The 23405-nt window shown below is 32.8% G+C and overlaps 1 protein-coding gene across 4 annotated transcripts in view; it reads left to right on the top strand.

The window, feature by feature from the left end:
- The window catches only part of LOC145290788 (uncharacterized), a 387010-nt gene that overhangs the window by 257343 nt on the left and 106262 nt on the right, over window positions 1-23405 (top strand). For all 4 annotated transcript variants that reach the window (XM_080136515.1, XM_080136516.1, XM_080136514.1 and 1 more), the window contains exon 4: window positions 9430-9551. In XM_080136515.1, coding sequence (XP_079992641.1) covers window positions 9430-9551 — 122 coding nt within the window. The remainder of the gene's footprint in view (window positions 1-9429; window positions 9552-23405) is intronic.

Raw genomic sequence — 23405 nt, 5'->3', positions numbered from 1 at the left:
ATGTAAGACAAAAAAAAAAAAAAAATACCCCCCTCCCCCCAAAAAAAGTACTATGTATTTTTTTTAATTCTGTTCTAGAAAAAAAAAAATGTCTTTCCGACATCCCCCCCCACCACCACTTGGAGTGCTTTTCTTTTTCATATAATTTTAAATGTTCCACAAAAGATTCGTACGCCATGTGAAAAGGCAGTTTGCTAAGTGAAGGCACACTCAACTGCCGTCGTTTATGTTACCGTGTGTAGCGTAAATGGAAGCTGTAGAATTGGTGGAAAATAGTCCGGTTAAACCATGCAAGCGGTAAATTTGCGATGGGTTTGATTATCAGATTCGTTGTCAGCGACCTTGATTACCCCTAAAAAACAAATTAGAATGGTCTGTGTTCTGTTGTAGCGTATCCCTATATTTACCTAAGAAACGCAAGTAATCAGGAGCTAATGTTGGTAATCTTTACCAAAAAAAAAAAACCCCTCAACACCAAAGGTGATAAGGTGGGTGCTCCTTGCATTTTAAATTAATACAGAAAAGTAATCCCTCACTTTATGAAACTGTAATTTCTCAATATCTTAGAAACTATTTGTTACATGGAATTTTAAATGTTAGTTTTGATTTCAACGCCTACGAAACTCTATAATTGTAGTATTTTAAGGAGCAACATTACCGGAAAATCAAAAATGTAAACGCAATGTGTTTAATTTGTTTTTGTTTCCTAAATAAAAAAACGACTTGTGGCTAACTCTGTCATCGTGGGGAGGAAAAAATAAAAATAGGAAAATCAACAATTTACACGTAGTGTGTTTGATGGCAAGAAATCTCGAGAAACATTTCCCCCCTCCCCTTAAAGAAATAAACAGACCCCCACTCTCTCCCTAATATACCCGCACTTTTTGAAACTAATTTCTTCATATCTTAGAAACTATTAATTTCATAGAATTTTATACATTATTTACAAATTTAGCGCCCCTGAAAACCTAGTAGTAGTAATCTTTAAGGGTTTTATGAGGGTGAAAAGGGGTAACAGTACCTGAAGATCACAAATGTAAACGCAGTGTTTATTTTATTTTTTATATTTTTGGTCCTAAAAAAACTACCTTACCCCCCCCCCCCAAAAAAAAAAGGTGGTTATAAAGTGGGTGCTCATTGCACTTTAAATTAATATAAAAAAAACGATCCCCCAGTTTTTGAAACTGTAAGTAGAAATTAGTTTCCTGGAATTTTAAACATTATTTTTAATTTCAGCCCCCCCCCCCTACACACCCATCCTGACAACCTATAATAATTGTAACTTTTAAGGATTTTATAAGGGTGGAGAGGAGCAAGATTACTTAAAAATCACAAATGTAAAGACCGTGTTTTCACCAAATTGAAAAACAAGGCAAGTAAATAGGAACTGCAACAATGTACACATAATGTGATTAATGGCAAGAAATCTTGAGAAACTTTGTTGAGCGATTTTACAAACAAATCGCTGGCATAGTTGTTTTGAGGAAGAAATCGCTGTGTTAGTCTTTGTTATGCAAAAAAAAAATGTAAAAATAAACGTACGTAATGGTTTGGACTAGGAAAAATATGAATACAGTAATGTCTATTTACATGTAATAACACCCACCCTCCTTCAAAAGTACCCCTCCCCCCCAAAAAAAGAGGTGACCATAAAGTGGGTGCTAATTGTACTTGAAATTAATAGAGAAAAGCAATCCCCCAGAAAGTTTCATAATCAAGATGCATTCTATTCAACTCGTCGATGAGACCCGAGCAAGTACTACCACCTCGGATCTCCCCACTTGATAAAAGCTTTTTGCCATTTATTTTCTCATTTAACATTAACAAATGAGCAAACATTGATGAATAATGTATGTTAATTGTTTCCGTGCCAAAATCGATAGCTGTCAATTTTATTAGGCTAAGAACGATTTTAAAACAAGAGATTAATTCTGCAAAATAAGTTTGTTTAAATATTTTTTCTTCTATTTATTTCTCCTATATAATAATTTGGCTGCAGAAATTCCCCTCTGGCCCAAAGTATCGTAGATTTACAACAACAGATGCCATATACAAATTCAATACATCTAGCCTATTAATCACCATGTTTTGCAGCTTTCAACTACAATTACATACACATTCAGTCGGAAGAATAAAATGCTACATTACATCTTACGAGCAACACCATCACAATCGTAACATCTTTAGAGAAAGGTGTTCCAATTTTTCTCCCTAATTATTTAGTTCTAACACCACTACCAGTTGACACCATGTCCTATTCTTTTTCTTATTATAATTCGCTTACGCCGTCCGTAACTGGTTATTTCATGCATAGACCTAACATATTCTTCCCTTTCATATATTCATAAATAATAATGTCTCCCTTATCTATGCCTGCACATTGTGATTGGCTGTGAGCTTAAAATTCTACCATTCCAGATTATCATTCTCCCTTTGATAAACAAACACTTACTATAAATGCAATATAGCAACACTACCAGACATATTAATTTTCTCATCAATTATTATTGTGATTAAAGAACTTACCAAAATTACTTTTAAATGTATAGATACATTACTGTATTTATATTTTCCCCCGTCCCAACATTTATGTAAGTTTATTTTTACTTTATCTACATTGCCACCGACTAAGACGGAGAATTCTTCATCTCATCGATTACTACGTAGTTATTCATAAAATCTATCTATATATCTATAAAAGTGAACGTGTCTGTGTGTTTGTCTGTGTATCTGTCTGTCTGTGTACATTTCCCTACACAATAACTCTGTCAATTTTAAGTCTACAGACTCGAAATTTGATATACAGGGTACTGAGATTTGGGAAAATCGATGTGATCGGTTTTTGGCCAGAAATTTTGCTGTTAAGGGGTGAAAGTTTGACGATTTGACTTTTGAGAACTCTACCAAACTCCTCCGCCAATTTTGGGTCTACACACTTGAAATTTTAGATATAGGTTCCTTGGATATGGATCTAACTTAATAACTTGATTTGAGCCCAAAACAATAAGTTTTAAGGGTTTATAATAGGGGTCAAAGTTTAAAAAATTAACCCTTTTTTTTTGCTCAGCATACACCTCCAAACACCCGGGCTGAAATGCTAGTATATCTATAAAAGTGAAAGCGTCTGTCTGTCTGTGTACATTTTCCTACACAATAACTCTGTCAATTTTCAGTCTACAGACTCGAAATTTGATATACAGGGTATTTGGGAAAATCTTTGTAATCCATTTTCAGCCAGAAATTTGGCTGTTCAGGGGTCAAAGTTCAAAGATTTGACCTTTGAGAACTCTACCAAACTCCTTCGCCAATTTTGCGTCTTAGCACTTGAAATTTTAAATATAGGTTTCTTGGACATGGATCTAACTTAATAATTTGATTTGAGCCCAAAACAAATGTTATGGGGTCATAATAGGGGGTCAAAGTTTTAAAAAATTTTTACCTCTGTGGTCTCTACCAAATTACTCTGGTCTAAACATTTGAAATTTTACATAAAAGGTATTCAGAGATAGGGCAAACTTTTTAATCGTTTTGGGTCGAAAATTTGAGCTACCAATATATGTATGTATGTATGTTTGCATGTCTGCCTAAAACTTTTTCCCAAGATCAGTATCGTTTTGAAGCTCGACCTTTCAGATGACAAATACCAAAAAATTGGCTAAAAACATTAATTTCTGCATCCTCAACTAGGCACTTTTCTACAGGGAGGGGTCGTTTTTTCGGCGATATTGTCGAAAGTCATCCCCTCTTTTCAATTGTCTAGCCTTAATTTAAACCTACGTCACTTCCGGTTTGGCAGTGGTTGTAACAGCAAAGACGTCAGGTTTTTTCCCCGTTCTTTTCCTCCTTTGCAATTCAGGTTCGAGCCTGCCTACCTACTACCACTTGTTTTTTTTTTTTTTTTTTTTGTTCAACACACACCTCCAAACACCCGGGTAACACCGGGCACCCATGCTAGTACATAAATAAAGTTAGTTTCTCGCGATTTCTTGCCATTAATCACATTACATGTATATTGTTGCTGTTCCTATTTACTTGCCTCCCCATGATGACAGGTCGTTTTTTAATTTGTCGACTAAAAACAACTCAAACACACTGCGTTTACATTTGTGCTTTTCTGGGTGATATAGATCTGTTTACATAAGATGCAGAGAAATATTATTATTTATGTGGTTTCTAACTATGGAAGTTTAATTAACAAAATACATGAGTTCCAAAAATGCCTTTTGAAAACATTGTTTCAAACATCCTTGATTGCGACCTGAAACACTTTTCTATCACATGGGTAAAATAATAAATATTAAAAAAAAAAAAAAAAAAAGTATTAATGTTTTAGAAACTTTGAATATCTAAAAAAAAAAAAAAATATGAAGCACTGCACAATAAAGTTGTTCATTTAATTTCGACGTTGCTACTTGAATTTCTGATTAATCTTGCAACAGCTTCGCACACCAAAACTGAAAGCAGTGACAATATTCTTTCTTTCTTTCTCGTTTCTCCCCCTCCCTTTTCTTCATTTTTCTTCGTCCTCTTTTCTTTTTCCTCTTTTCCTTCCCCTTGTTCCCCCCTTTCCCTCATTTCTTTTCCCCTTTTCATTCCCCTCCCCCTGCTTTTTCCTTCTCTTCTCTTTTTCCTCTTCGTTTCTATCTCTCTGCCCTTCTACCTTTCCTTTTCCTCCTTTTCTTTTTATATTTTATTTCCTGCTTTCATTTTCTTCCTACTCCTCAAAGTTTAAACAATAATGCTGCCACTGGTCAATTTTAACTTTAAACACACCAAACACACATGCGCAAGCTGTGTATGCATTTCTTCCAGAATTGGTGAACAATCTTGTGGCCTTTTTGCTTCAGATCATTACCATACATCACAATATGGCACATTTGTAACCAACACCATTGTGTTAAAATCCTGATTTTTGATACTTTGGAGGCTTTTATTGTTTAGAGACGTAGACCTCCAACAAAGTACTATGCAGCCCTTAACATATATTACGACATAATTTGAGATTAACTAAAATAAATTGTGCAAAACCTCTTTAAAAGAAGATAGTATATTTTATTTGTTAGAGCTATTGCACCTATATTTGAAATCTAGTGGGGGGGGGGTTCTTTTCTTCCCTACAGCCTCTTTCTCATGGAGGAAACGCAATTAGTCTCTCTCTTTTTCTTTTTTTCTTTTTTTTTTTTTTTTTTTCTGCTCTATTGTTATTTTCATAGATGGTGATCAAATGAGTTTAAATCTATGGTTTTCCTCTCCCTGCAAAACATTCACAACAAAAACTCCTCTCTGCAACCACTAAAAATAATTTCCCTTTCTCCTTTGTGTACCTAAAACTAAATGAAACTTCCATAAACAAATTTTCTTTCCTAGAATTACTCATCTGTGGAAAGAATACTGTGGAGCTGCTTCCTAATCTACTACAACATGGTCATTTTCAAATCCAATGTAAAAAATTCTTATTGAGCTGTCCCCTGAAGTAATAAAATTCTGACTAGTTACAACCATTATTACACCGTACACCTGACAAACTTGTTAACTGTTATCCTTGAGTTGTCTGTGGGCCTTGATAAGCAGTAAATTGGTAGTTAAAAAGAAATTTATTGATGGAGATGTCTGTCCCCAATAGCAGACTTAAAACAAAAAGATCTCCTGCTAGGTTGTGACTGTTTCAGTGCTACAAATGAAATGGTTTTGTCTCTTCTTCTCTGATTTCTTCTTGGAAGTTTTCTTCATATGAATATAATTTCTCTAATCCCTCCACTTCCAAGATATTCCATGCTGAATATTAGAAAGACAGAAGTGCCGAAAAGGGCAATCTTTGTAGGAATTCTGACTGCCATGCTCCAATAAAGATGATAATTTTAATCTATATTATATTTCTCTTAGTCTGTTTGTCTGGCTTTTCCACTTGGAAGCTACTGGGCTGAAAATTTGAATGGGACTTTCAGGTACGACAAACTAAATATTATGGTATCTGTTCGATGCACCGTTTGGTATCTATAGGAATTAGAATTTACTTAAAAATGAGCACACGTTTAATCATATTCAACCATCAATTTCACATAAAGCACTAATTTTTAGTCGACGGATTATAACTTTTTCACATTTTAAACGGTAAAAACTCGTTTTTATATTGGAAGCAAATTGCAAAAAATAAAAAAAAATAAAAAAATTCACACTGAACAGAATACAGATTTGAACTCAGGAGGTCACTGGAAAAGCAAACTTATCAGACAATAAAATAAAATTGCTTAACAATCTCAACAAATGGAGAACTTATTGATTCACCCTTTCCCACCGACAACTGATTATCAGAAGACCCCTCCTTCTCCCCAGATGAATTGGTTTATAACAAATGTTTTATGGAGAACACAACCCACTCTCTCCCTCAAGCAAGATGCACAATTATCTACATGACAGAAAACTACCTTGTCACAGGTGTTAAAAGGGTAGTTCCAAAAAGAAAGGCCTATTTTTTCTTAACTAAAAAGTTGAAGAACTATGAAGACGGAAGTGGTACCATTTAAAACGTGCGACCGGTTGTGCTTCAGACTCTATTTTCCTACATAGTCATCACCATTATCAATACACTTTTGCCAGAATTCAATGAAGCATGTTTGCTTTTTCTCCACGTCAATGAGAGGTGGTGTTTTCTTAGACTCACACCGTCAATATCTGCAACAGAGAAATTAAACTGTCAGGTTATGAATACATAAGTAAAGTCGTCATAATACAATTTGCAAACCCCTCTGATCCATTCGAGAAAATAAAAAAAATACATTACTTTTGAGACGCCCTTTGTATTTCAAGTTTTTCTCTCCTTATAAGCTAGATGCACGTACCATGGGCTCAGTGAAGTCTACCTTGTTATTTCATCCTTAACTGGGAGTGAGGGGCAGATGGGTTCATACCTGAGTATAAGTTAAAGTGATTTAATAGCTCCGACAGAATGTTTGCACCGATAAACACTGTAACACATGCACTTTAATAAATTACGTATTACTCTGTTGAATCACTCATCTATGAAGAATAATGTATAAGTATAATCTTAAGTTTCTAGAGGTTTTTGTAAAAGGAATATTAAACGTTAAGACAGATTTATAATATGAAATGTCTTTCGATGTCCTAAATGTGTGTGTGTGTATTTTGGCGATACAACTAATTTTTCAAACCAAATTCCAAATAAATAGTTAAATGCTTTTTAGGAATCTAATAGCTTAACCGGTAAAAGAAAATAAAATTGTCAAGAAAAGTAAGAATGTCACTTGTTCTTTATTTAGTTTGTTTTAAAGGAAGGCATGTTATAATAGTCATACTATGAAATCCTCTCACACCTGCTCCCTCTTTCTAACTTTATCCCCCTTTCTTTCTCTTTTAATGCATCCCTGACTGTTTTTTCTACTGATCAAGGCCCAGGGGTCACTGGAGGATTTGGGTTAAAGAGATCAGCAGTTGGACTATTGGAAATACAATAAGCAGAAGTTTACTTGAAAAAAAGAATTCCTTATCGAGTATTTGTTTACATTAGACTTAAAGGATTATATTGTAGTCGATTCTGAAGCAGACTTGTATCTTGGGATTTTCTTAAAAAAAAAAAATAATAAAATTAATGTGCTATAATAGCTAGTCTGATTTCATTTACCCTTCATCTAATGCAGATTCATGATTTTGCAATCACCCCCCCCCCCCCAACATACACCATAACAAACTCTCGTCCATGCTTAACAGTTAGTATGGTATAAGGGATTACTGTTCTTTCACCAATTCTTTGCCATACATAAATCTTATTTGACTTAAATATTTCAACCTTTGATTCATCAGTCCAAAGAATTTTATTCCATTTATTATTGCAGTCTTTGAGCATTTTGTTTTTCTTTCACATCATTGGTTTCTTAACAGCAATTCTGCCACATAAGCCAGTTTCAGAGTCTTCTCTTCATTTCCGGATGTTGACACTTGTTATATATATATATATATATATTGATTCAGTTCAGTGTATTCAACCTTTTTGCTGCATAATCTGATGAAATTGTTGCTCTTGTTGATCTTGATCAAACCTAATTTTGTTTTTGGATTGTCTCGTTTCCTGATATCTCGTAATCTATTCAGTTTCTGGAAATGGCATTTCATTATTATTTTTTCTGGTTTTTGTTTTTTTATTTATTTATTTTTTCTTATTTTAGTAACGACCTTGTCTTTGAGTGCACGTTCATGATGTTTTGGGCATTAGAAAAATGTTTTTGAACCAGAAAGATGTTGCAAAAATCAGTAAACTTATATTCTGGTGCAGAGAAAATTCACAACTAGCCAACTTAGAGGTGTAGCTCCCCTCTACTAACAACTACAGAAAAGTTGAGCAAAAAAGTTGAGTTTGGTGAAAAGAGTGTCAAAAATTGGTGATAATCAAAGGGAGCCATTTTGATGAGTTCAAGAACTTTTTATATTTTAGGTTTTATTTTTGCTCAGGAACAATTCTCTATAATAAAATATTTGTGGTGCTTAATTTGTTTGATTAAAAGCAACACTTTCAGGATGATAAATAATTTTGTGGATGACTAAATACTTTTGATGATAGTTTTGTATACACCCAGTATGTATGGGTGTGGATGGAGATGAATGAAAAAGCAGACTTGAATTTTTTTTATGCCTCATTTTTATCATCTTTTCTGTGCAATAGTCTCAAGCTACAGTGAGGTCCACAATAATTGACTTTATTCTTCTCTTGGATAGATCACGGGGTTGGTCTGAGTGAAGACTGGTTTTACAGAGATCCTTGTGCAATACATCTAATAGTGATAGGACAATTCCAATAATTATCCTGATTCCGATACAGTTACCGATTCTATTCTTTTCCAGATTTAATCTGGACAGATAGGTAGATATGTGTATAGAAGAGTGGACTTCGATAGGATGGCCACATTGAATGAATGGATGAAAATTCTTGATTTAGTAGATGTAAAACAGTTGAGGTAGCAGGTTCAGTTCATAAGGAAAGGCCCAAGGAAAACATTTAAATGTTTTTAATTTTACGTTTTTTTTAATTTTACGTTTTTTTTAATTTTACGTTTTTTTTAATTTTACGTTTTTTTTTAATTTTACGTTTTTTTTAATTTTACGTTTTTTTTATTTTACTTTTTTTTATTTTACGTTTTTTTTATTTTACGTTTTTTTTATTTTACGTTTGTTTTATTTTACGTTTGTTTTATTTTACGTTTGTTTTATTTTACGTTTGTTTTATTTTACGTTTGTTTTATTTTACGTTTGTCTAATTTTACGTTTGTCTAATTTTACGTTTGTTTTTTAAAATTTTATGTGTTTACATATGTTGTTTACATGTAACATGTTTTTTTTTACATGTAACGTTTTCTTTTTTAAAAGTCTATTAATAAGATGTTTATTATAGTGTTCTAATTGTTTGTTTGTCTTTTTTAGGGTGAAGGCCCAATAGAGTATGTGGTAGAAGCAAGTGACTGGGAAGGAATGGGTTCCTGGTTGTCTGCTATTCGCACCTGTATGCAACAGGACGCTAGTGGATTGGATGCTACCCTTGTCATGTAAGTCAACTGTTTTCTTTTCGTTTTAATCTTTTTCAGTATCTTGTACATTTTAAGTTTCAATCATGCATAGTTTATTCAAATGGTATTTCATATAACATCCGGGAATTTTGGAAATTATAAATTTTTTGCCTTTCAACTACAGTCAATGTTGATATTTCTATTATATAATATTTTATACAATATCAAAATTTAAATTTGGACGGAATATGTGTATTAAAAAAAACATTTTTAATGATGATACCATAGAAAAAAAATTTCTATAAACGTGGCTGGCACAATAATGCATCTGATTAAAGAGTGGCCCGGTTCCGTGGCTGGTTAAAGAGTGGTACAGTTATGCAACTGTTTAAAGTACACGCCTTTCAAATGAAAGAAAAAGAACAAGTTTTTATGCTTCATAATCTTTCCAAAAGATGGTTAAAAATTACTGTTTTCTATCAGTAAAAATGTTTGTCAGATATTTATTTTTTAATTAAATAAACATTGTCACACATTTTGCTACATTCCAAAGACCAAGATTTTATTCATCTTAGAAATCATTTTTTTTTTAAATTTTTTTTTTTAAACAAAAAACTTTGGGACTATTACGAATCTTTTTTTTTTTTTTTTTTTTTTGTTCACAGAACAATCGATATTTGAATGTCAATACTGAATCTCTCTTCCATGGACTCCTCAGAAAACAAAAACAAAACTTCAATCAGAAAATGTACATATTGATGTAACAAACGATTTCTTACTCTTTCTCTCAATTGGAGATGGTCTTGATGAATTTTATTATTGGATTTTTGTTCGTTGCATTGTTATGTATTTTCTGATTGAAAACTTTCTGGTTTTCTGACAAATGTTGGCTGTTTGTTGAATGAAATGTATCCGTAATTGTCCCAAAATTTTTGTTTTGAACAGATGATCGGTAAGATGAATAAAGAAGTCTTGATCTTTGAAATGTAGCAAAATGTTTATATATGCTCTGGTGTTATGCTAACAATCATTGAGCTTTCACTTTGATAAGGTTGGTTTATATAAAAAAATACAAAGTATTTGCAAAAATATATTTTCACACACCTATCTATATACCTGTAAAGTTGAGTTGTTTTTTTTCACTCTGACATTGATATTAAAAGCCTACCTTTTCTATTTAAAGATTATTAAAACAACATTTTTAATATACTCAGTCATGGATATGCGAACGACTGTATGAAGATTAACTAATTTGCATATTCCTTTGAAATCGAGCGCTAATTGATTACTTATTCATATTTTATGGTTTCTTAGATGATTGGTTTCATTTCATAATTATGCTGAATTCTATTTATGCATAGTTTCTACATTCTGCATAATTGCATAGAATTTAAGATGAAAACAATCTAGCACACGGATATATATATATATATATATGTGTGTGTGTGTGTGTGTGCAAAAGTCTCCACCAAATTCCTGAATATTTGATCTAAAGAGTTGAAACTTGATATATAGGGTATTTGGACTTGTAGCACACTTTCGATTTGGTTTTTAGTTGTTAAAATAGCTGTAAGGGGGTTAAAATTGAAAAAATTCACCTTGGCCTAGCGTAAGTCGACTATACCTGTTTTTTATTTCTGCATATACGCTAATAAAAAGTTATCGGTTAAATAACATTTGTTACAGTTTTTGTATATGTATGGCTTTAGGTTATATGCTAATGGATAAGGATGGAGAACTGTTTTGGTTTTGAGTCTAGTTGATGCCACATAAGTTATTTCTTTTTTTTCTTTTTATTTTTTTTTAAAGCACTGTATTAGGTACAATATAATCAATAGAGAATAAATATAAAATCTGCATCTATATGTAAATGTATTTTATAACCGGGCAATGCTGGTCGGCCAACTAGTGTGTAACACACACACACACACAATATTTTTATATAGAACTCAGAATGCCGGGATTACATAAACGGCTAAGGCAAACAAAATAGAAATAGGATCTATGATGAATCTCCCAAAGATCCTATTTCTTTCATTCTTTTCTTTTTTATCTTAGCTGTTCAATCTAATCTCGGCATTCTAAGTTCTATATAAAAATATTTTTTGTAACCAGTGTCTATTCAAAAGGTTTTGTTACTTTTTTCAAGGCGTAATTTCCCTTGATACTGAAGGACATTGCAGCCTTTCTGCTCTGATTGAATAATATTAGAACTAACAAAAATATATCTTTCTTTGCTTGCATTTAAAATTTTGTTTTTTTGTTTTTGTAATTGCTGCATGCATGAAGTTTATTACGAAGAAGTTGAGAAATGGGATAGTTTTATTAATAAAGCAACACAAGCATATTTTTTCTCTACATTTTTTCTCGAGTTTTGTTTTGGACAATTTTAAGTTTAAAAATTCAAAAATAAAAGACATTCCACTACTTTGGTCTTCCTAGAATCTCGACCAATGATTAATTTCCTGATTTAACATAATGCCACTTTTTCCTGCAGGCATATTTTCTGTTGTCCCGACAAAAACTGCATTCATATCTTAATTCAATTTCCTCTATGCCTCTCCCCCTCCACCAAATAGCTATCTTAAAGATAATGAAATCATCGTGCACAGTGCTCTGGAGGTGCACTATAACTCATTAAAAGTGCATGCATAATGCATAGGATAATGTACAATTGTCAAAGAAACGAACAGTGTATGAGTCGTGATATATGCATGTGTATGAAAGAGAGATATCAAGTGTAGCTTTGGCTAATTTAAGGAAACGGTTTTTAAAAGATGTGGTGCCTCAACAGCCAACAACTGATGCAAGAAGTTTTTTCCCTGCTTCAGCAATTCTGAGCGTGAATTGTGGGAGTTGTGCTGTTTTCTGACTTTATGTTTTTTGTTTTCTGCTGAAAAATATTAAAATGTTATAAGATGATTTGTGTGAATGGATAGTGGTAAAATGTTCTGCTTTTTGTTTTATTTTAAAAAAATTTTAAGAGTTATCTCCCCATTATCTACATAATACTAAAATTCTAGTTGTCTTATTTGTTAAAAGTAACTACAAATACTGTCAACAAAAGGAAGAATCTATCAGGCATAATATAATATTGTGTCTGAAATGGGTATATTTGCTGATGATGCAATGCTCTATAACATGCATGAGGGAAGAAGAGATGTATACAAATCTAAGACAGTGGCAGAATCATTAGAAAATGACCTCCAGACCGTAAATGAATGGTAACATTTAATGCTAGTAAGACTAAGCCGCTCTCCTTTAATAATTACAAGTAGCCTCTCCACCAACTAATATCCATTACAAATAACTCCCTACCCGAGAATTCCTCCTTCAAACTCCTCGACTTAATGTTCACAGGCAATATGAACTGGAACAAATACAAATTGAGGACATTGTGAAGGCTGCTGCAAAAAAGGTGGGTTCCTTCTATCAAGCTAAAAGACTACTCACATCTGAGAGTATCCTGTAATCTATAAGGCCACCATTCGCCCATGCATGATGTATTGTTGCTACATCTGGGCTGGTGCATCTACCACTAGTCTCTTCCTCTTAGATAGGGTTAAAAAAAAGGAGTTTTCAATCTAATAGGTCCCACTTTGTCAACTAAGTTCCAACCTGTGAGCCTGTCTTTGTTTAATCGTTATTTCCATCGCAGGTGCTCGTCTGAGCTCCAATCCCTCGTCCCCCCTCGCCAATCTTTCACGAGAAACACCCGTCTGGCTGAAATTACTGTCAATAATTTTCTCCACTCTTTATCTGTGCCTAAATCCAAACGTAGATTCCATGAGCAGAGCTTCTTTCTTAGAACTGCACGCCAGTGGAACTCTCTTCCGCTTGCCTGTTTCCCACCTGACTACAACTTGGACGTCTTCAAGTCTAACATAAACAAACTCCTGACAAACCACCCCCTTAAGTAAGACACTCTATCAGAACCCCCAATACTAATGATTACTACAATACTATCTCATTGATTACTGTACATGCAATGAATAACCATTATCCCTGAGTGGCCTTCGGGCCTTGATAAGTGGTGACCCCCATGTAAAAAAACCAAAAAAACCTCTGTCCCATCATCGTAATGTTGCATCTCTGTGCCTGTTTTACAAATATTTTAATGGAATGTGTTCTGATAAACTCGTTGCACTTGTGCCTCCTCAACATACATTTCCCCGATAAATCCGCTTAGCAACAAAATCTCACTCCTTCACTGTTGAGGTCCCTAAATGTCAGAAAGCTTTCTATTCTAATAGTTTCTTCTTCTGAACAGCTAGACTTTGGAATTCCCTTCCTACTATTTGCTTCCTTGACTGCACTGATATGCAGAAGTTTAAATGTAATGTAAACCAACATCTTGCTGATCTTTCCTAGACATGGTCCCAAATAGTAGCCCCTTATGTCCAAGTGGTGATATGCCTTGTTAGGGGTGAATGTGAAGGAACAAAAACGTGTATGCAGTGTAAGGTATGGAGGTGAAACCTAGCCAGTGAGAGTTGAAAATATGCTTTACACAAAGAAACATAGATGTCTAATGTGAGTGTTAAAGACCTGCTTAAATCTGGACAGTATATGGAGGTGTGTGCAGAGCAGGAGACTGTTGGTATGGTCATCTTGAAAGAATGAATGAGAGTTATTGGCTTTGGAGATGTAGAACAGTTGTGGAAGAAGGATGTAATGTTACGCACATGTTAACATATAGGCACCATCGCAAGAAACCAAGACAAGAAAAAAATTTGACTCACTATTTTTTCCAACAGACATTTATATACAGGTGCTTTAAAAATAACGCCTTGTTTCTTGTTCAAAAGTCTTTTCATACTCCAATGTGCTTAATATGACTCTGCCATGTTGAACATGTGATACTCTGTCCCTGTCCATCCAGGTTTAGCATGCGTCTTTTCCTGTTACTCTCTGGTCACCTATGTAACGCGTCTATCTCTGTCCTTCTCTAACATGATCATCGATCTGTGCACAGTTTCTTCTTTCTATAATCTTTTTCTTTTGTACGTTGCTATGAAGTCACCTTGCATGTGGCTTGATATTTGCATGCATTGGCTGTTGCTGTTGTCATACATGCATCCACACGGTTACAAGGGGAGGTCAAGAAAAGTATGGGATAAGGATGGATTTGAGATAAATAGCTGGCCAGACATAGACTAGTTAGAATGTCTAAAGACCAGCATGTAAAATAGATGTTAAATCGAATATAATGATTATGCCAGAACGAATGCAAATCTGTAGATGGAAGCACCACCGGATTCATAAAACATGGAATTCAAATGTGATCTTCATATTGTAGAGTTTATAACTCAAGTTCTGACTCCTTAAACTGTAAATGGTCCAACTCTGATTGAGCCAAGGAATCGTCTGTGTAATAAATTGGAGATTCTAACTAGGAAAATGTTACACAAATACTAGGTATAATGACAAGGATGACCGTGTGCCCCCTCTCCCTACATTTTTTAATCTATCTAATACTAAAACTCTGCAGACCATAAATATTTGGACATGAATGATTATATGGTTGGAAGAAGATAGACAAATAAGAGAAGTTATGAGAGGAATAGAATGACATTAATAATAGAAAAGGGGAGTCTATCATGATGTCATGATGTATTCTGAAATCCTTGGAGTTGTGAAAATTAGACATATCAAAAAGATATTTTGTCTATTTTGTTCAAATTACTTAAAATATTAAGGAACTTTTTAGAAAAATCTTGTATAGAATAGTTTATTTACACAAAAAAATGTGGTCTGAAGCAATTATTCCCCCCCCCCCCAAAAAAAACCTCATTACGAATAAAACATCACCTACAAAATACTTAGGAGGTTCAGATGTAGGAGCAGGAGTTTCTTAGATTTCTAAAATTTTCTTATCAATGCCCAGACCTAGGTTCCTTTTTTATCCTTACAAAGGCAAATGTTACTCAAGGATAAGAGTTAATAAAATTCAGTTGGATGATGTACCACAAGAGAATTACAAATGGAGATGGACAAAGTTTGATTTACTTAAGGACAGCTCAACAATCTTGGTAGTAAGTGTTCAACAAATGGCTTACAATAAAATACAATTAAATAACTTAGGGTTGATTTCATGTACAACAAACGGAGCAAAACCAATTATATGTAAAGTAATGACTTTTGTTCAATTACTCGCATACAATAGTTAACAATAGGTATTGTGATTTCACCATTAAACAACTTAAAAATATGGTATGCTGAAATGATCAGCTGCAGACAGAATGGCTTTCTCGTTCAAATCTAAATCCAGTCTGATATATTTGCAAAAACATACATAGACATGAGCTTTTTTAGCAGAATGAAATAGGAAGCAAAAAAAAAAAAAAAGGATAAAGTTATAGAAGTTGCTAAATCTGGCTAAAATGTAGGCAGTTCAAAAAAAGAAATGAAAAGATGTTTCTATTTTTCTTAGTGTGTGTTTCCAGTTGATTTATGACAGTTTTTTCTTCACTTTTTAAATCTTCATTGGTTATCTTCATTTTGTTGAACATTTCTTTATCTTTTTTCTTCCTGTTCTTTCTTTTAATATAACTGTACATGTATTGATATATTCTTTTTATAACCGTTTGTTTTTTGGCTGTCAGGCATTTTCTAGTAAACGTAGGGTTAGATTTATTCATGCTTGTTTTATTAGCAGTTTGAATATTAGTCTTAAAAATGATTGCAAGTGAAATAAAAAGTACTCTAAATCAAATTAACTATTGGATTTATATTAATCGATGTGATCCTCATATGAATAAATTTGCATTTAAAAGAATTAATAAAAGGATTAAAAAAAACTTGCTTATCAGTTAGAATCTTGAATTTTGTCATTGATAGCTTTAAAATTGACAAATCGATATTCCATACTACCTAGTCAATTTGTCTGTCTTCAACTATGTTCGTTACAATAACAACTCTTCTTTCTGTTTAGTGTGTTTCAAAAAATACTTATTCCATCTTTCTAGAGTATTATAGTGGAAACCTTTTTTTTTTTTTTATGATTAAAAAACATTTCTATTAGAATGAAGCCAATTAAATTTCTCTAAAATATAATCTTTCCTAAAAACTTTCTTTTTTTTTTTTTTGTGCATTGATATTCATATCAAAAACCCTTTTTTTCTATTTATTTAAAAAGAAAATACAACTTTGTTGTATATGGGTCGTGGAATTGCATTCACCTGCAAAAGATCTAGCTAATTTGCAATATTCTTTTAAACGTTCATTTTAATTAATTCCCTACTAGTTTTTTGTTTTCTTATCAGCTATTAGTTAACTATTCTGTATGATTATATTCATGCAGATATTCTACATGATTTATACTTGTATAATATTGCGTAAAAAGGTTATAGTAAACACAAACCTCTTTTTATTTATATTTATGTACTTATGTACGCATATTTTTTAAACGAATATATATATATATATATATATATATATATACACACATGTATTTTTTTTTTTTTTAATTTTTCCTACGAAACTCCTGTCAGTTTTTTGGCTTATAGACATGAAACTTAATATACTGGGTATTCAAACCCATGCAGAACTTTATATTTGGGTTTTAACTGGGGAAAATCAGTGTGAAAATTAAACATTAAGTTAATCGTAAGCTAAACGTTTTGATTCTCGGTGGTGGCTCACAAGTTATTTGTTTTTTAACATTTTAAATCCTTGCTATATATTGAGTCCAATATATAATAATAAATACAAAATCTGGATTAATCAAAATATCATATTTAAATGTATTTTATGGCCAGGCAATGTCAGGCGGCCTGCTAGTGTATATACAAGGTGACCCAAATAAAATGGGGCCCACTCTAATTCGGCTCTGTTTCTTAGTGTTTCGTCTGAATGAAATGAAAATTTGGTCATAACTAGTTTATTATTTTCAAAACATCACATCAAAACACTAGGGTCTTTGGCTTTTTTTCTCCATTCTACAGCATATGTTCTAGATGGCCTCCATTTAGCTTTTTTTTTGGGGGGGGGTCACCCTGTATAATATAAATATATAGTCTGTACTGAACTACTTTCTGTTTCAAATAATCCTCATAGAGATAACTAGCCTAAAATTTAATCTAGAAAATTCTAGTATATTAGACATCCATCAATCTTTATGTCACGGGTTGTCTAAATCAATTGTCATCTCCCATTTCTGATTTGATGGATGACATAATCATTTTGTGATGCCAACAAATGTGCACAGGGATAGAATAGAATAAAGTGAGACAAAATGTTTAAAGGTTTTAATAGTGTGCTAAACTTTGAGTTTAGATAATTTGTCTAGTATGTACCCATTGAAAGTTTTCTAAGCTATATTTGAAGTGCGTTTTGGAAGGTTTTTTTTCAAGTATATTTCAAATGTGTATTGGAAGTTTTCTCAACTAAATGGAAAAAAAATTTAGTCCTACGTCTTTTGGAAAACTCCTTTGTTTAGAAGTCAATTTTTTGCCATCTTTGCGTTAGTTTGCTTCCAACAATTTATGCTAATCTTAACATTATTGTAGGAATCATCAACCTTTTTCTTGAAAAACTGTTTTGGGGATTTAAAAGCAACACAGTATTTTACCTCATGGTTCCCCAGCAGTGTTGATCACACTATATATATCTATATATATAATATCGTTTGTTTTTCTTCTATCCCTTTTTCCTCTGGCGCGTTACAGGTTTCAGCCTGCTTACTACTACTACTCTTTTCTCAACCAACCAACACCCTTACACACACCTCCACTTTTTTTTCTGCCTTCATGCCACAGGTTCGAACCTGCCTGCCTGCTAAAACTTTTTTTTTTTTTGCTCAACACACACCTCCAAACACCTGGCCAACACCAGGCACCCAGGTTAGTATATATATAAAGTGACCTGGCTTGTGTGTGTGGAAATTCTCTACTAAACCTCCTCTGAAGTTTTGGTCTCCAAACTTGAAATTTGATATATATAAGGTATTTGAACTTGTGGAACACTTTAGATTTGGTTTTTAGCCAGTAAAATAGCTGTTCAGGGGTCAAAATTCCAAAAACATTGACCTTGGCCTGACATAAATTGCTTCTATTCATTTTTTTCTGCCATGTGCTAATTAGTAGTTATGAGTTAAACGTTTTTTTTTTTTTTTGTCACTTTTTTTATATGTATGGATTTAGGTATTATACTAACGAACAAGGCTAGAAAACTATAGTTTGGTTTCGATTCTAGATGGTGGTAGACAAGTGTGTTTATTTTTAACTTTCGAAATCATTACTATCTATTGGGTGCAATATATTAATCAATAGAGAATTGGCTGTATAATAATAATAAATACAAAATCTGCATGAATTAAAATATAATATTTCAGCATATTTTATGACTGGGCAACGCTGGGCGACCTGGTAATATCTATATATAAAAGTGACCTTGTCAGTGTGTGTGTTTCTACCAAACTCTGAATATTTGGTCTACAGAGTTGAAATTTGATATATAAGTTATTTGGACCTGTAGCACACTTTCAACTTTGTTTTTAGTAAAATAACTAAGGGGTGAAAATTAATTTTAAAAAATTGACTTTGACCTGGCATAAGTTGACTGTATCCATTTTTTTCAATGCATGCAGAATGACAAATTATAAGGTTAAACGTTATTTTACAGTTTTTAGGTACATAAAGCTGGTGAGCTATACGTTTCCGTTTCAATTTTAGCTGATTGCACACAAATCATTTTTTTTCTTTTGAAATCTATGTATATTAGGTACAATATAATAATCAATAAAGAATTGGCTCTATAATAATAAATATGAAATCTGTATGAATTAAAGTATAATATTAAAGCATATTTTATGACAGAGCAACTCAGGTGGCCTACTACTATAGATACATAATTAGCCACTGTCCACATAGTCTATGCTTAATGGATAACACAATTTATTTCATGTTTTATGTCATAAAGACTTTTCTTTGCATTTATGGTAAGTATTTGTTGAAATTTGATTTGAAGGCAACTATGTTGTTGCCTGCAGGGAAGTAGTTTCACAGCAATGGAAGTCAGATTTTCCCCTATTTAATTCACCGAAATAACTTTGATAAGAAGAGATAGTTTTTTTTAATTTTTTATTTCAATCTTTTTCATTCCGTTAGTCTTTTGTGTCAAATATAGGTCTGTATTTTGAAAAAGAAACTATTTTCAATTGATTTTATTAATTTTAATAGTTAGTCCTGGTCAATATTTTTTTTCTTTTAGTCAGAACTAGAAGCAGATGTATGGTGACCAATATTTACACTTCAGCATCCTAAATGAAAATGCTTTAAATCATTTCTATGCATGCAGCTTGATGCATACACTCATCTAAATTAATAACAAATAACAATATTTTGCACCAATCAGAGGATTTTTCTGAATTTATTTAAAATGGCCCTTTTAGCGCCACATCAACATCAGATTTTTCTTCACAAAACTACTTGCACTGAATCCACGGATCGGCATCACCACTCTGTTGGGACTTGGGTTTGCTATGTTTCAACTCGCATGTACAGTAATAAGTATACACATGCAAAAATTAACGAACATACAGACACACAATTAACTCTTTTATTGTCGTTTCTTCATCTAAAACTACCTTATTCATTGAAATTTTCCTAACCTTTGTCATTGAACTGTTTTTCTAATATGAAAACAAATGAAAATTGACTCTTATTTATAACTTTTAATGAAATATAATTTGTAAGATTGAACAGAGCAGTTTTAATTATGATTTTTAGGTTTGTGTAATGCACGGCTCTTAAATTATTGACTGACTTCTTTGATATCTCTGAGATTCTTCCTTGTTTTACAAGGTTTTTTAAAATATTGATGAACATTGTTTTTCCTATTGCTGTAAACTTCCATTTGAAACATATAAAATATCTCCTTTGTAAATTTATGCCTCTGAACTTATTTTGCTTGTGTTTTTTATATAACATGTCTCTCAGTCTCTAATTTAATTTAATTATAAACCCTAAAAACATTTTCATTGAGAATGTCTCCTTAAAATTGGCATTTACCGAAAATACCTCACCCAAATTAGAACCCTTAAAACTAGGTATGTGCAAAATGACTGCCGATTTTCAAAATGCATAAACATTTTGACCTCTTCCTTTACTGAAAACTTCACCAAAAATCAGGAAATTAACCTATTTTAATGAAATTTTCAATATTTATCAAATAATGATCACAGAATATAATGAACCCTTTATTTTTATTTAAATCTTGGTGAAAAATGTATTCTGTTTAAACAAAAAATATTTTTACTAAAGTTATGGTTTTCAGTAGTAAAAAAAATGCATGAATTTATTTTTGCTTTTTTTTATGAAAATAAAGCATCGTAAATTGTAACAATTAAACAAAATTATTATTCAATTTTTAAAAGAACATTACGAAGAAAGCTCCTAAAGTCTGTATTAATTAATTTGATATGACTCAAAGAAAAATTAATTTCTTGAACTACCGATATTATCATTTAATTAAGCATTGTTTATTTAATATTTTCACACAAAAGAATTATAATTGCAAAAAAATTTTTTTTTATTTTTTTATTTTTTTTTTTTTAGATTACAGGTTTCGCATAATTTTTATATATAAAATTCTAATATTTTCCTTGCTTGCATGAATGTGAAACTTTCGGCGTAATATAATTTTTATATAATCTTGAAAAACAATTTTTTTTTTTTTTTAAAGCAAGAACATAGAAAAATAATTAAATAAAAAAAATGGTAAAAATTATACAAACGTTCAGGAATGTACATCGGAATGTACAGATGCACGGCTGGGGGGGGGGGGAGAAAACCAGCACCCCCTACCTCCTTTTAACTTTCTGACACCATTTCCGGACAGCCTTTTAACTTTGAGATTTTGTGCTTCCGTATAACTCATGTTTAGAGACTTTCATTTTGTTTAGATTCTGCAAAGACAAATATCTCGCTTTTGGGGGCTAATTAAGCAATTTTTTGTGCAAACAAGATGGGTTTTTTTATTTAATTCAATAGCTTAGGACTTTACTAATTATCTTGGAAATAGAATCAGAAAACTAATATTTATCTTTCAAAGGATTTTTACAATGAATTTATTTAACTTCAAAATTTAGCTGAATTTGTTAGCTCACCGTGTAAACATTTTTCATAACTTTTTTTTTTCATATGTACAAATATTTTTTCCTTTTAAAAATTAACTTTAGTCTTTAATCTATTATATAAAAGAGAAAATGTGTGTTAGTGTGTGCACTTTTTTGTATGTCTGGCAAAAGCTTTTGGGGTGGGGGCGCTTGGAGGGGGTACCATTTCTTAGAACTTTTTATATACTCCCCAGATTATAATATCTCCGATTTACGAAAGGAGGTCATGTCTGTCTTTTATTCGAGCAACTTTTGTTATAAAATTCCTGCTATTCTGTCTTCTTGCGTGTTTGTTTTTCATATATAAAAGCGAAACTAAAAATCGAAAGCAGTGTTCTCGGCCTTTCGTGCCAGCACGTCCATTAAGCAATCAGCTTTGATCAATCTGGGGGAAACCCCTCATCAGAATTGCTATTCATTTGGTCACTCCCCTTTTTTATGGGGAGCTGCTTTTCCCCAACATCTTGGGCAAACAAGCAGATACTCAGAAAGCTTCAAGCTTAACTAGTTTTAAGCCAGAATTAACTGCGTGATTTCATTTCTCTATGGTGCAATGTTTGACCTAGAAAAGCAGACGTTTGTTTAAGCACCTGCGTTTTTTAATCGTTTAATTTGAATGATTCTCACTTCCTCTGCCCTCTTAGCATAGCGGTAACATGTCACGTTTTCTTTTCCGACTTCACCTCAAGGCTTTGGGTTCGAGCCTACCAAAATTTTTTGTTTTCTTACACTCACACACACCGCCAAACACCCGGGCAACACTGGGCACCCCTAATCTAATATATAAAATACGAGCGTTTGTGTATATGCCGCCAAAGGTTTTTCAAATCGGGGTTCCTACAGCGGTTAAATTCTGCAAGAAGTTTTTACATACTTCCCAGATTGTAATATCTCGCATTTGCAAATGGACATCCTTTCTTTCCCTTTTTTTGATCAAGTTAAACAAAATTTCCACTGTGGCATCGTCTCAAGTGTTTGTTTGGCTTTTTCGTATAAAGTGAAATTGTTAAAAAAAAAGTGGGAAGCTTGGCCTCCGGGGGGGATTTCTGATGCTTCACGAATTGGTCCTCGGTCAATGTAAGGGAAATCCTTCATACTGAGACAATTAGTATCATTTTTGGATACTGTCAGAGGTCCTCCTTTTTTGGGAGAGCTAGTTTTACCCCACATTAAAAACGGCCTTGTATCTAATGTGCTTTCGTGGGGAAGCAAATAAATATCACAACAGAAAGCAGGAAGCTTAACTGGTTCCAGGCCAGGTTTAAAAGCAACGTTCATTTCTGCTCATGCGTGGCGGCTCCTATGATTCTTAGGTTGGCCTAATGGTTAGTGAGGAAGACTAATTACCCTACGTTTTCGAGTTCGATATCCCCCCCCCCTCTCTCCCTATCTTTTTTTTGTTATTTTGTTCTTGTGTCAATATCTTCCACCCAGGCAAAAGTTAATTACCAGTTCATTTAATTCACTATCCTCTTTTTTTCACATTCTTTTCCTTCGCGGTACGAGTTCGAGCCTACCTGCCTACTACCACTTTTTGTTTTTGGCTCAACACACACCTCCAAACACCCAGGCAATGGCGGGCACTCATGCTAGTCTTTCAAATAAAATCAAAAAGTAGTCGGAAACCTAAAAAAAAAAATTGTGATAAATCGGCTTTCAAAACTATGTCCCCTTATCTTTATTCCACCATTTTTGCTCATACCTACTTAAAACGAACTCTCCAAAGATGGAGGAGCTTTCACTTTCATAGTTAGAAATCCTGATGCTAAAATCAC

The sequence above is a fragment of the Euprymna scolopes genome, chromosome 2, assembly GCF_053919585.1.
Source record: "Euprymna scolopes isolate OS-2025 chromosome 2, ASM5391958v1, whole genome shotgun sequence".
Lineage (NCBI taxonomy): Eukaryota > Metazoa > Mollusca > Cephalopoda > Sepiida > Sepiolidae > Euprymna > Euprymna scolopes.
This window is presented reverse-complemented; position numbering and strand designations above follow the sequence as displayed.